Source organism: Eubalaena glacialis, chromosome 3 (assembly GCF_028564815.1).
Source record: "Eubalaena glacialis isolate mEubGla1 chromosome 3, mEubGla1.1.hap2.+ XY, whole genome shotgun sequence".
Taxonomy (NCBI): domain Eukaryota; kingdom Metazoa; phylum Chordata; class Mammalia; order Artiodactyla; family Balaenidae; genus Eubalaena; species Eubalaena glacialis.
Window position 1 is genome coordinate 29,076,020 of NC_083718.1, and position 12,980 is coordinate 29,088,999.

The 12,980-nt window shown below is 34.3% G+C and overlaps 1 protein-coding gene across 9 annotated transcripts in view; it reads right to left on the reverse strand.

Annotated features, from left to right (window-relative positions):
* Positions 1-12,980, reverse strand: part of SDCCAG8 (SHH signaling and ciliogenesis regulator SDCCAG8) — a 273,722-nt gene that overhangs the window by 200,779 nt on the left and 59,963 nt on the right. For 8 of the 9 annotated variants that reach the window (XM_061187382.1, XM_061187380.1, XM_061187379.1 and 5 more), the window contains 2 exons: positions 12,278-12,342; positions 9,340-9,528 (listed from right to left, as the gene is read on the reverse strand). In XM_061187382.1, the coding sequence (XP_061043365.1) occupies positions 9,340-9,528; positions 12,278-12,342 (254 nt within the window). The remainder of the gene's footprint in view (positions 1-9,339; positions 9,529-12,277; positions 12,343-12,980) is intronic. The other variant, XM_061187385.1, reaches the window with a different exon arrangement.

Sequence of the window (12,980 nt, forward strand, 5' to 3'; positions counted from 1 at the left end):
AGGTTGTTCACATCTAAAAGAAAAACCTCTTGTTTTCTTCTACACCCAGTTTCTGTATTCACAACACTTCTGATACCACATGTGTAGGTTTTCCACATACAGCACTTCTCTAATTCTCAGTGGACGCTAACTCAATTCTGACACTAACTGCCTGGAGTTGGCGCAGACCCCACAGGTTAAGGCTCAGTCCCACAAAACTGTCCTCCACTTTAGGTGCCAATTGCAAGTCCCAGGTATCTTGTATCTCTGACCAACTGGCCAGAAATCATGGGTTCCCATGACCCCTTCTAGGATTAAATACTTTGCTAGAACAGTTCACAGAACTCAGGAAAGTGTTTTCCTTACTATTTCCCCTTTATTATAAAAGACCCAACTCATGAACAGATAAACAGAAGAGATGCCTAGGGCAAGGTATGCGGGAAGGGGTGTGGACCTTCCATGCCCTGTCTGGGAGTGCCACCCTCTACCACCTCAATGTGCTGACCAATCCAGAAGCTCCCTAAACTCCATTGTTTAGGGTTTTTATAGAAGTTCCATAGGCATGCTTGATTAAATCATTGCCGTTGGTGACTGAACTCCATCTCCAGCCCTTCCCCTTCCTAAAGGTTGGGGAGTAGAGACTGAAAATTCCAATCTTCTAATAATATGGATGGCTTCTGTGGCAACCAGTGCTCCCATCCTTAGTGGGTTTCCAAAAGTCATCTACTTAACATAAACTCAGGAGTGGTTGGAATGGGCTTCTTAAGAATAACAACCTATTTCAGAAGCAGGGGAGAAAACCCAAATATTAGTACAAAATATGTACCTATTACTTTTACCACTTAGAAAAATACAAGAGTTTTAGGAGCTCTATGCAAGGAACAGGAGATGAAGACCAAAATACGTATTTCTTATTAAATCACAATATCACGACACCATCACAAATAATGCTGCAAAAAGAGTTCCTACAAATGCCCCATTATGCACATACATACATTCTCTATGGTAGATTTTGAAATGTGTAATACATAATTTAAATATTAATGAATAGTGCTAAATTACCCTTCAAAGTAATGTCAATTTATAGTTCCACCAGCAGGGTATGAAAATACACAGTTATTCATAGCCTCATCAATTCGTGAGACCTTTTTCAAATGTTCACCAATTTGATAGTTGGCATTTTAAAAATGGTATTTCCTTGAATAATAACAGAATGAATACCTTTTAAAATAAGATAAAACTTGCAAAGAAGAACTAGGTGAAGTGGAGATAAGCAGTCTCTAATAAAGAGTTCAAGGTAATGATCATAAACATGCACAATGAATTTCGGAGGAAAGTGGATGAACACAGAAGGATGTTTAACAAAAACTTAGAACATACAAAAAGAATCAAACAGAGCTGAAGAATACATAACTGAAGTTTAAAAATACACTAGAAGGAATCAATAGTAGGTTAGATAATACATAGGAAAACTCAGCAAACTGGAAGACAGAGTAGTAGACACACACACAAAAAAAAGAGAAAGAAATCCAAACAAGAAACTAAAAATAGTCATAAAATCAAAAAGGAAAATAGCAAAAGAAGAAGAAAGGGACAGAAAAGAACTTCAAGAATAACCCCAAAACAATTAACAAAATGGCAATGAATACAGACTTATCACTAATTATTTTAAATGTAAATGGACTAAAGCCTATAATCTAAAGACAGAGTGGCTGAATGGATACAAAAACAACACCTGTATATATGCTACCTACAAGAAACTCACTTCAGATCTAAAGACACACACAGATTGAAAGTGAGAGGATGGAAAAAGATAATCCATGCAAATGAAAATCAAAACAAAGCTGGGGGCAGCAATACTTTTATCAGACAAAATAGACTTTAAAACAAAGAGTGTAACAAGAGACAAAGAAGGACATTACATAACGATCAAGGGATTGATCCAAGAAGATGATATAATAAGTATAAATATATATGCAGCCAACATAGGAGCACCTAAATACATAAAGCAAATATTAACAACCATAAAGGGAGCTACTGACACAATAATAGAAGTGGACCTTAATATCCCACATAAATCAATGGACAGATCATCCAAACAGAAAAATCAATAAGGGAACACTGTCCTTATATGATACATTAGACCAAATAACTTAATAGATATATGTGGAACATTTCATCCAAAAACAGCAGAATACACATTCTCTCCATTCTCCAGGACAGATCACATGCTAGGACATGAAACAAGCCTCAGTAAATTTAAGAAAACTGAAATCATATCAAACATCTTTTCTGACATTGAAATCACCTATGGAAAAAAAAACTACAAAAAACACAAATACATGGAGGATAAACAATATGCTAAAAACAACCAATGGGCCACTGAAAATATCAAAGAAGAAATAAAAAATACCTGTAGATAAATGAAAATGAAAACACAATGATCCAAAATCTATGGGATGCAGCAAAAGCAGTTCTAAGAGGGAAGTTTATAGAGATACAACCCTACTTCAGGAAGCAAGAAAAAAAAAAAATAACCTAACCTTACACCTAAAGGTAGTAGAAAAAGAAGAACAAACAAAACCCAAACTTAGCTGAAGGATAGAAATCATAAAGATCAGAGTAGAAATAAACGAAATAGAGACTAAAACAACAATAGAAAAGATGAACAAGAAGTTACAACCAACACCACAGAAACTCAAAGGATCATAAGAGATTATTATGAACAATATTATGCCAATAAAATGAACAACCCAGAAGAAATGGACAAATTCCCAGAAATCTACAATCTCCCAATACTGAACCAGAAAGAAATAGAACATATGAATAGACCAATTACTCATAATGAAATTGAATTAGTAATTTAAAAAATCTCCCAACAAACCAAAGTCCAGGACCAGGTGGCTTCACACGTGAATTCTACCAAATGTTCAGAGAAGAGTTAATACCTATCCTTCTCAAACTATTCCAAAAAAACTGCAGAGGAAGGAACTCTTCCAAGCCCATTTTATGTGGCCAGCATCACCCTGACACCAAAACCAGACTGAAGAACCTAGATGGAAATTAAGTATCCTCAGCAAAATACTAGCAAACCAAATCCAACAATACATTAAAAGGATCATACACCATGATCAAATGGGATTTATCCTAGGAATGAAAGGTTTTTTCAATATCTGCAAATCAATCAGTGTGATACACCACATTAACAAACTGAAGAATAAAAACCATATGATCATCTCAGTAGATGCAGAAAAAGCTTTTTGACAAAATTCAACATTCATTTATAATAAAACCTCTCCAGAAAATACGTTTAGAGGTAACATACCTCAACATAGTAAGGGCCATATATGATAAGCCCACAGCTAACATCACAATCAACAGTGAAAAGCTGAAAGCATTTCCTCTAAGATCAGGAATAAGACAAGGATTCCCACTCTCACCACTTTTTGGGGGGGGGAGCAGAGAAAGGTTTATTGCAGGGCCATGCAAGGAAAATGGGGGAGTGATCCCCCAAAAAACCCTAACTCCCTGAAAGGTTTCAGCAAAATATTTTTAAGGGCAAGCTGAGGGAGGGGTGAGGTTGGTTGTTGCAAACTTCTTGGTGCAGGAATCCTTTGTCCATGAAGATTAGGTCACAGTGTTCCTGTAAACCTCCAACAAAACAAATGTTACTCTCTGTTCTGCAACTTTTTATCTCTATATGAATGGAAAAGTGTTATACTCTTAAAGGTCAGAGCCTTGAGAATGGGCTATCCTGTATATTTCAGGCTATAGGCAACATTCTTAACTTGAAGCAAAAGCCATAGAATACAAAGGTTAAAGTAAAAGAAACAGATTTTATATGGAGTCAGATTTGTTCTTCCCTATCACAGTATCAGACTCAAGGACACCACCAGCTATTCTCAAAACAGTATCTTCTGGCAGCTGCCACCTGCAACCTGATGGTCTCAAGGTCCCTCCTTATAACTAAGCAATCATTTCAAGCCCCAGCCAATCGTTGCTTAACAGGCACCCTTACTTCTTCTTCTTCTTCTTCTTTTTTTTTTTAAATAAATTTATTTATTTATTTTGGCTACGTTGTTTTTTTCTTTTTTTAACATCTTTATTGGAGTATAATTGCTTTACAATGGTGTGTTAGTTTCTGCTTTATAACAAAGTGAATCAGTTATACATACACATATGTCCCCATATCTCTTCCCTCTTGCATCTCCCTCCCTCCCACCCGTCTAGGTGGTCACAAAGCACAGAGCTGATCTCCCTGTGCTATGCGGTTCTTCCCACTAGCTATCTATTTTACATTTGGTAGTGTATATATGTCCATGCCACTCTCTCACTTTGTCACATCTTACCCTTCCCCCTCCCCATATCCTCAAGTCCATTCTCTAGTAGGTCTGTGTCTTTATTCCCGTCTTGCCACTAGGTTCTTCATGACCTTTTTTTTTTTTCCCTTAGATTCCATATATATGTGTTAGCATACGGTATTTGTTTTTCTCTTTCTGACTTACTTCACTCTGTATGACAGACTCTAACTCCATCCACCTCACTACAAATAACTCCATTTCGTTTCTTTTTATGGCTGAGTAATATTCCATTGTATATATGTGCCACATCTTCTTTATCCATTCATCTGATGATGGACATTTAGGTTGCTTCCATGTCCTGGCTATTGTAAATAGAGCTGCAATGAACATTGTGGTACATGACTCTTTTTGAATTATGGTTTTCTCAGGGTATATGCCCAGTAGTGGGATTGCTGGGTCATATGGTTTTTAGTTTTTTAAGGAACCTCCATACTGTTCTCCATACTGGCTGTATCAATTTACATTTCCACCAACAGTATTTGAGGGTTCCCTTTTCTCCACATCCTCTCCAGCATTTATTGTTTGTAGATTTTTTGATGATGGCCATTCTGACTGGTGTGAGATGATACTTGCAGCTCCACTTATTCTACACAGTCAACTTACTTAATTTTGACTCTCACCACTTTTATTCAACATAGTATTGGAAGTCCTAGCCACAGCAATCAGACAAGAAATAAAACGAATCCAAATTGGAAAGGAAGAAGTAAAACTGTCATTGTTTGCAGACGACATGATACTATATGTAAAAAACCCCCAAGATGCCACCAAAAAAATAACAGTCATCAATGAATTCAGTAAAGTTCTAGGATACAAAATTAATATACAGAAATCTGCTGAATTTCTATACACTAACAATAAACTATCAGAAAGAGCAATTAATAAAACAATCCAATTTCCCATCGCATTGAAAAGAATAAAATACCTAGAAATAAATCTAACTACGGAGGTAAAAGACCTATAATTGGACAGCTATAAAACACTAATGAAAGAAACTGAAGACGGCAGAACAAATGGAAAGATATCCCTTGTTCATGGATTGAAAGAATTAATATTGTTAAAATGTCCATAGTACCCAAGGTAATCTACAGATTCAATGCAATTCCTATCAAGATACCAATGGCATTTTTCATAGAACCAGAGAAAATAATTCTAAAATATGTTTGGAAACACAAAAGACCCTGAATAGCCAAAACAATGTTGAGAAAGAAGAACAGAGCTGAAGGTATCACACTCCCTGATTTCAAACCATACTACAAAGCTACAGTAATCAAAACAATATGGTACTGGCAGAAAAATGGACACATAGACCAATGGAACAGAATAGAGAGCCCAGAAATAAACCCATGCTTACATGGTCAATTAATGTATGACAAAGTAGGCAAGAATATACAATGGGGAAAAGACAGCCTCTTCAATGAATGGTGTTAGTAAACCTTGACAGCTACATGCAAAAGAGTCAAACTGGACTACTTTTTCACACCATAAACACAAATAAACTGAAAATGGATTAAAGAATTAAATGTAAGACCTGCAACTACAAAACCCCTAGAAGAAAACATAGCCAGTATGCTCTTTGACATTGGTCTTAGCAATATTTTTTTGATATATCTCTTCACAAGGGAAACAAAACAAAAATAAACAAGTGTGACTACATCAAACTAAAACGCTTTTACATAGTGAAGGAAACTATCAACAAAATGAAAAGGCAGCCTACTGAATGGGAGAAGATATTGGCAAACTATGTACCTGATAAGGGGTTAATATCCAAACAATATATCTGATAAGGGGTAAATATCCAAAGAACTCATGCAACTCAACATAAAAAAATAGCCTGATTAAAAACTGGGCAGAGGACCTGAATAGACATTTTTCCAAAGAACTCAAATAGATGGCCAATAGCCACATGGTAAGATGCTCAGCAACACTAATCATCAGGAAAATGCACAATTAGATAGCACTTCATACCTGTCAGAATGGCTATCATCAAAATGACAACAAATAACAAGTGTTGGCAAAGATGTGGAGAAAAGGCAACTCTAGAGCACTGTTGTTGGAAATGTAAATTAGTAAGCCATTAGGTAAAACAGTATGGAAGTTCCTCAAAAAATTAAAAGTAGAACTACCATAGGATCCAGCAATTTCACTTCTGGGTATTTTTCAGAGGAAAACAAAAACAGAAATTCAAAAGGATGTGCACCCCTATGTTCATTGCAGCCTTATTTCCAATAGCCATGATATAGAAGCAACCTACATGTCCATCAACAGATGAATGGATTAAAGAGTATGTGATGTATGTGTGTATATACACATACATAAACAATGAAATATTACTCAGCCATACAAAGGAATAAAATCTTGCCATCTGCAACAATATGGATGGACTTAGAGGGTATTATGCTAACTAAAATAAGTCACACAGAGAAAGACAAATACCATATGATTTCACTTATGTGTGGAACCTGAAAAACAAAACAAAACAAAACAAATGAACAAACATAACAGAATAGAAACAGACTCATAGATATAGAGAACAAACAGGTGGTTGCCAGAGAGGAGGGGTTTGGAAGGATGAGTAAAACAGGTGAGATTAAGCACTACAAACTTCTAGTTACAAAATAAATAAGTCAAAAGGATGAAATGTACAGCATGGGGAATATAGTTAATAATATTGTAATAATTTTGCATGGTGACAGATATTACTAGACTTATTGTGGTGATCATTTTGTAATGTATAGAATTATCAAATCACTATGTTGTGCACCTGGAACTAACATAGTATTGTGGGTCAATTACACTTCAATTAAAAAAAAAGAGAATGAATACTTCCTCGTGTATTATCTTCCTCTTTTATTGCTTACCAGTTCCTATTCTGTATCCACTTTGCAACTGGGCAGTTTTTCTTTTCTGTTTCTTTCAAAGGAAATTATTTATACATTGTACCAAAATTTTTGTTATATAAAATGTAAATATTTTCCCATCTTTTAATTTAGTTTGTAATATTGTATCATAAGGATGTTTTGTTTTAATGGAGTCAAGTTTATCTTTTTTTTTTTTCCTTTATGACTCTCACTTTCCTCGTCATGCTCAGAACTTTAATTAGCCCAAGGCCATAAAGATATTTTTCTATATTTTCTTCTGATACTTTTGTAGTCTAGAATCATATCTAGGTCTTTAAACCATCTTGAATTTACTTTTGTGAAGTATGATTCCATTCTTTTTTTCAAATATAAACAAGCAAATTTTTAACTTCTTTGAGCCTCGGTTTCCTTAGTTGTAAAATGAGGGTAATGTATTTACCTCACCAATGCTTTACTAAGATTAAAAGAGATTACGTTTTTAAATTTCCTGGCACAGTCCTTGGCATATAAGAAATGTTTACTACACGTTACTTGTATCTGAAAATATATTTAACATACTTAATAAATTGTCATTATGTTAAATATATATCAGTAAGTTAATAATATATTTAAGAATTAATATAATATTTAACAAAAAGCAGGACGATCACTGTAGATCATGAAAACTACCACCGGAGAAATTCAGTTTTTATACAACAGCCAATAGGTTAGTCATATGTAGAAACCATGGCTACCAGACATTTTGACTGCTTCTAAAGTATGCGAGGTACAGAAGGGTTTTAATATTTATAGAGCATTTACAATATGGCAGGAACTGTTTTAAGCACTATATAGGTATTCTTTCAATGTCCCCTCAAAAATAACACTATTAGGTACTTTTACCTCCACTGTCAAATGGGGGAATTGAGGCATGAGAAATTAAGTAATTTTTGTGAGGTTACATAGTAAGTTAGCAGTAGAACCGAAGTATGGACCCAGGCAGATTGACTCAAAAGCTACTGCTCTAGTCACAAGGCTAAGCTGCATCTATAATATCCCAAGAGGTAGGTATTATTCCCCCAAACAAAGGAAGACTCCAAACTCAGGGAAGTAAAGTCATTTGTCCAAAGGTCAAAACCAACTTTAATGACCAAGTCTTTCGACTCCCGACACCAGTTCTAATTAGACGATCTCTGATGTTAAGCAATAAATGCCAAAATGCCTGTAGGCCAGGTACTCTGCTAGAAGCCAGGGATACAGAAATAAACAAAACACAGCTGCTGTCTGCAAGTATACACAATATATTATAAAGTTACAGGAGGAAGGAGCCTAAATCAATTGAGGACAAAATGGGGTGAGGCTGGTGAGAGAATACTTCTAAGAGGAAGTGATGTTTGAACTATTTAAATGAACCCAAACAGACAGAGAGAGGTGACCTTGAGCATAGAGAAAAGTAGAAGGCATGTGAGAGAGAACACCCTCTATAAATCATCATTGGATGGTATATTAAATAATAATTCTCAACTTCTACAGAATACAATTTTCATAGGAAAGGGCTTCCTCTGGAATAGTGAAAACAAAACAAAAAAGATGTACACAGAAAACTGTAGTATTTCAGCCTAGATGAAAACTTTGACTCCATAAAAGCTCATTTGTAATTTGTCCTTAGTCGATCCTCAAATATTAATAATGTGATATAGTGGGCCCTTCTTCCAGTGTACTCATAATATTCTTCATAACAGTCACATGATAAAAACTTGATAAAAACTCACTTTACCTATACTACAGCAGGGATATCCAAAATAAGGCAAAATCGAAAGAATTCCTCTCAAACTCAGTTTTGTTATGAATAGTGCTGGATTTACAATTATAGAGTCATAGAAATGAACAGAATTATAAAGGTTATCTACTTCAATTCTCTCATTTCAGATGAGACTGAAACCAAGAAAGATAAAATTATTTGTCCAAAATGACACGGCTATACACAGTTGGCAGAACCCACATATTCTGTCTTTAAGAAAGCTACAATGAAGGGACCTTTTAAAATCCATTTTATTTGAAGCTTAACATGCGATTTAGCATGGGGATAAAAAACTACTGTGCCCATTTAAAGACATGAGTTTCCATGTTGCCAAAGACTCCACATGTAGAAGCGTACTTACTTAGACAGTCTTTCAATGGTCTGCATGTGAACATTATTATGGGTTTGGGAAAGAACAGCTTCATGCTGAGCACACTTCAAACAAAGACCACCAACACGGTTAGAAATATTAGCAGCAAGAAGAGACTCTTTATGCTTTAGTCGCTCTTTAAGATCTTCACAATTTTTCTGATATTCAACTAGGTCTTTCCTAAAAAGAAGGGAAAAAAGTTCCAGCAAATGGCCAGGTAAAAGTATACTACTTTTAAATGTATCATCATAGTGATAACTACTATCATTTACTGGTGCTTACCTTATTAGGTGCTTTACATACAGTACCTTATTAGTTCTTACCACAACCCTAAAATGTAGGTGTGATTATCCTAATTGACACTTTGAATAAAATGAGCCTTGAAAATATTAAATTTCAAGTTGTTTTAAGATTTTAACAGATTAGTCTGCCTCTGATACTGGCTTTCTTTTCACAGGATCCTATCTCCACACAAAAAAATAAAACTCCAAACACAAATCCTAAATAGTTTCTCTTAATAAAGGGGTGGAGTAACAAAACACAATATCCTTGAATTGAGGAAAATACCCTATTTCAAATGTTAACCCCTTAAAATTTGTAAAGACAACCTTAAAAGATCGCATAAAGAAAATGGACTTTATGCATGAGTAATTTATTACTGTTCATTTTTCTTCAGTTAAAAAAAAAAAAATTATCCATAGAGACACAGATGTAGAGAACAAACGTATGGACACCAAGGGGGGAAAGCAGTGGGTGGGGGAGCAGTGGTGGTGGTGGGATGAATTGGGCATTTGGCATTGACATATATACACTAACATGTATAAAATAGACAACTAATAAGAACCTGCTGTATAAAAAAAATAAATAAAATTCAAAAAAAATTACCTAATCTACAAAGAACTGCTTCAAAAGAGAGTGGGCTACAGAAAGAAGTTAGATAGAACTTGCCAGACATGAGATTTCATAAGTAGCAGCTATTAGCTGGAAATATGCAACTTGGTAAAGAAAGGGCTGAGGAACTGTGTGTGTGTGTTGTTTGTTTGTTTGTTTTAATGGGATAGCTCTTGGATGAGGTTTTTCTCCAAATTGACTTGTCAAGGATTGAAAGACCAGTATATGGGTTGTATTTTCCTCCCCCTCCTCAAAAAAGCTTTGGTAAAGTCAACTTGGGTAACTGAGCTTCCTTGCATACACATCCTTTTCACGTTGTATTTTTTAAAAACTTCCTAACCTAAAACGGAAAAAGTTGTTCTTAAATTCTTAGACTGCTGAAGGCAGGCACTTTATCTCTGGCTCAGACTACGCTCTGCTGTTTCTATTAAATTCAGAGATTTATAGCCATCCTAATTTGTTCACTGTCACAAAGGAGAAGCCAATAATCAAGACACCTGGCTGTCACATACTACCTCGACTCTTGGGATTTAGGGGGCTTTGAGACAGCCTGGGAGAGATGGAAAAGATCTACAGGAAATCTCATGGTTAAAATAAAGCTAATCTAATGACACTCTGAAGCAGAAAAAAAGGAGCTGTTTATGTCCTAGTCCCAAGATGATATCTACAACATAATAAGTTTTCTTTCTACGTAGCATGTAGAAAAAGTCTGACTTTCAAAGGCTTAAAAAGAACTTTAGAAGTACATTCCAAAGTCAAAGAGTCTCCATTTATATTTCTGTCAGGTTCAAGTTCAAAACACTCAAGTAGATTCAGTTACATGAAATGGCAAAAAGAAAATTAAAAAGAAATAGGTAACATAAAACCAGAGTTTATAAGTGTAGTGATTTTATTTCTTTCTTTAAGAAAATGCTTCTTTAAATAATCTTAAATTATACTAAAAGAAAATGAAGAAACAGAAGGATGCAGGAAACAAAGTCTGGTCCATTGCAAAGTGACGTTTTAATGTAATTAAAGATTGCATAGTTGAATTGTGAATGAGACAAAATAAGTCACATCCCCATAAATATAATGACCTAGAAATATATCACTTTAAAAACTGAAGAACCAAAACACAATAGAAATCAAAATATAGCAAATCAAGAAACCAAAAATTAGACCACCTTTTAAAAGTTCAGGTTTCTTCATGAAAGCTCTAGTAAAGATCTCTAGAGAAATCCTCAACCTTACGAGGCATGAAAAGCATAAGAGTATGTTAAAATAAATGAATAATAACATTTGCAACAAAGGCCATGAGTCTGGTTCTTAGTATTACTCTAGTTATGTCTCTAGACAATGTACAGCCTGGAAGATGTTAAATTTTATTTCAAATTGGACTTATTAAAATAAAATTATAAAAATATTTTAAAGGTTATTTCATTTGAAAATATTTCATTACCACTATTTCAATTAACCCTTAATTTAAAAAACTTAATTCCTGTATCTTTTCCTACTCATAATATATAACAAAGCACTAACGGTTAATCTATAATATATAGGTTTTATTGGGATTTTTGAAAACATATCAAAAAGTACATGAAAATTCATATATACTCAAATTCACTATGTATACAAATACTCAAACTATTATATTATTGTTGCAATTTAAAAATTAGACGAAGACTACCTACAGAGGAAAAAAATACTTGCTTGTAATTTGAAAATTAAAGTGCTTTATTTACACTATTTTACTTTAAAAACATAATTTCTATAAGAGCAGCTTCTGATTCTTTTTTCTATGGGAAAACACAAATATCTTACAACTGATGAAGGGATAAAATTTATAATTTAGCTCACAGTTCTTTGAAATGGGATTTGAAAAAGGACTTCACAAATCCCCGTATCCTTTACCATTCTTAGCAAATTTCATATATTGCATATAAAATATCATCAAGTAATTCCTATATTGACTAAAACTGGCATTTCAGCAAACATTCAAACATATTTTTAAGATCATTATCGTTTTGCCAATAACTTTAAATGGATGATAATACTTTACCTCAAAAACATCAATTGAGATTCCAGGATTTCACTCTTTTCCTCATAAGTAAGTTTTAGTCTCTCCTTTAGAAAAGAAAAAAAAAAGTATATTTCTCCATGTCCTGTGTTTTATAAGCAAATTTTAATTATTAATATTAAATTCATTTTTTCTTTTTACCCAAGAGGAAAATCATTGTGTCCTCTCCGGAATCACTTTCCCTAGTCCACCCCAAATACTCTATTTTTACTGAGCGGAAGCCTGCAAAGAACTACTGAGTCATAAAATGGTGATTACTAACAAAAATTTTTTTTCAAAATTGCATACATCAGTTCTTAGTTTTAAAAAAGTGTGACTCTAGGCAAAACCAATTATAACCTGTAAGGTCCATGAGGACAAGGATCAAATCTTCCTGGAATCTCCCATTGTGACTGCTGCATAGCTGACATACCAAAAAATATGTGCTGGATGAATGATAAAAAGGATGCTATAAATCACAGGATGACAGACCAAAGTGATATACAGTCTACAAGCCTCTGCTGATATCCAGTTTTTCTTTAATTCAACATATATTTATTGGGTTTCTAAGACAAATACACCACTAACCTCCAGGAGCTTTAAGAAGGAACAGAAAGACAGATGAACAATTACAACTATTTATAATTTACTCTAATGAAACTACAGAAGGTAAATGAAATCAGAAAGGCAAGAACTTGTAATTCAG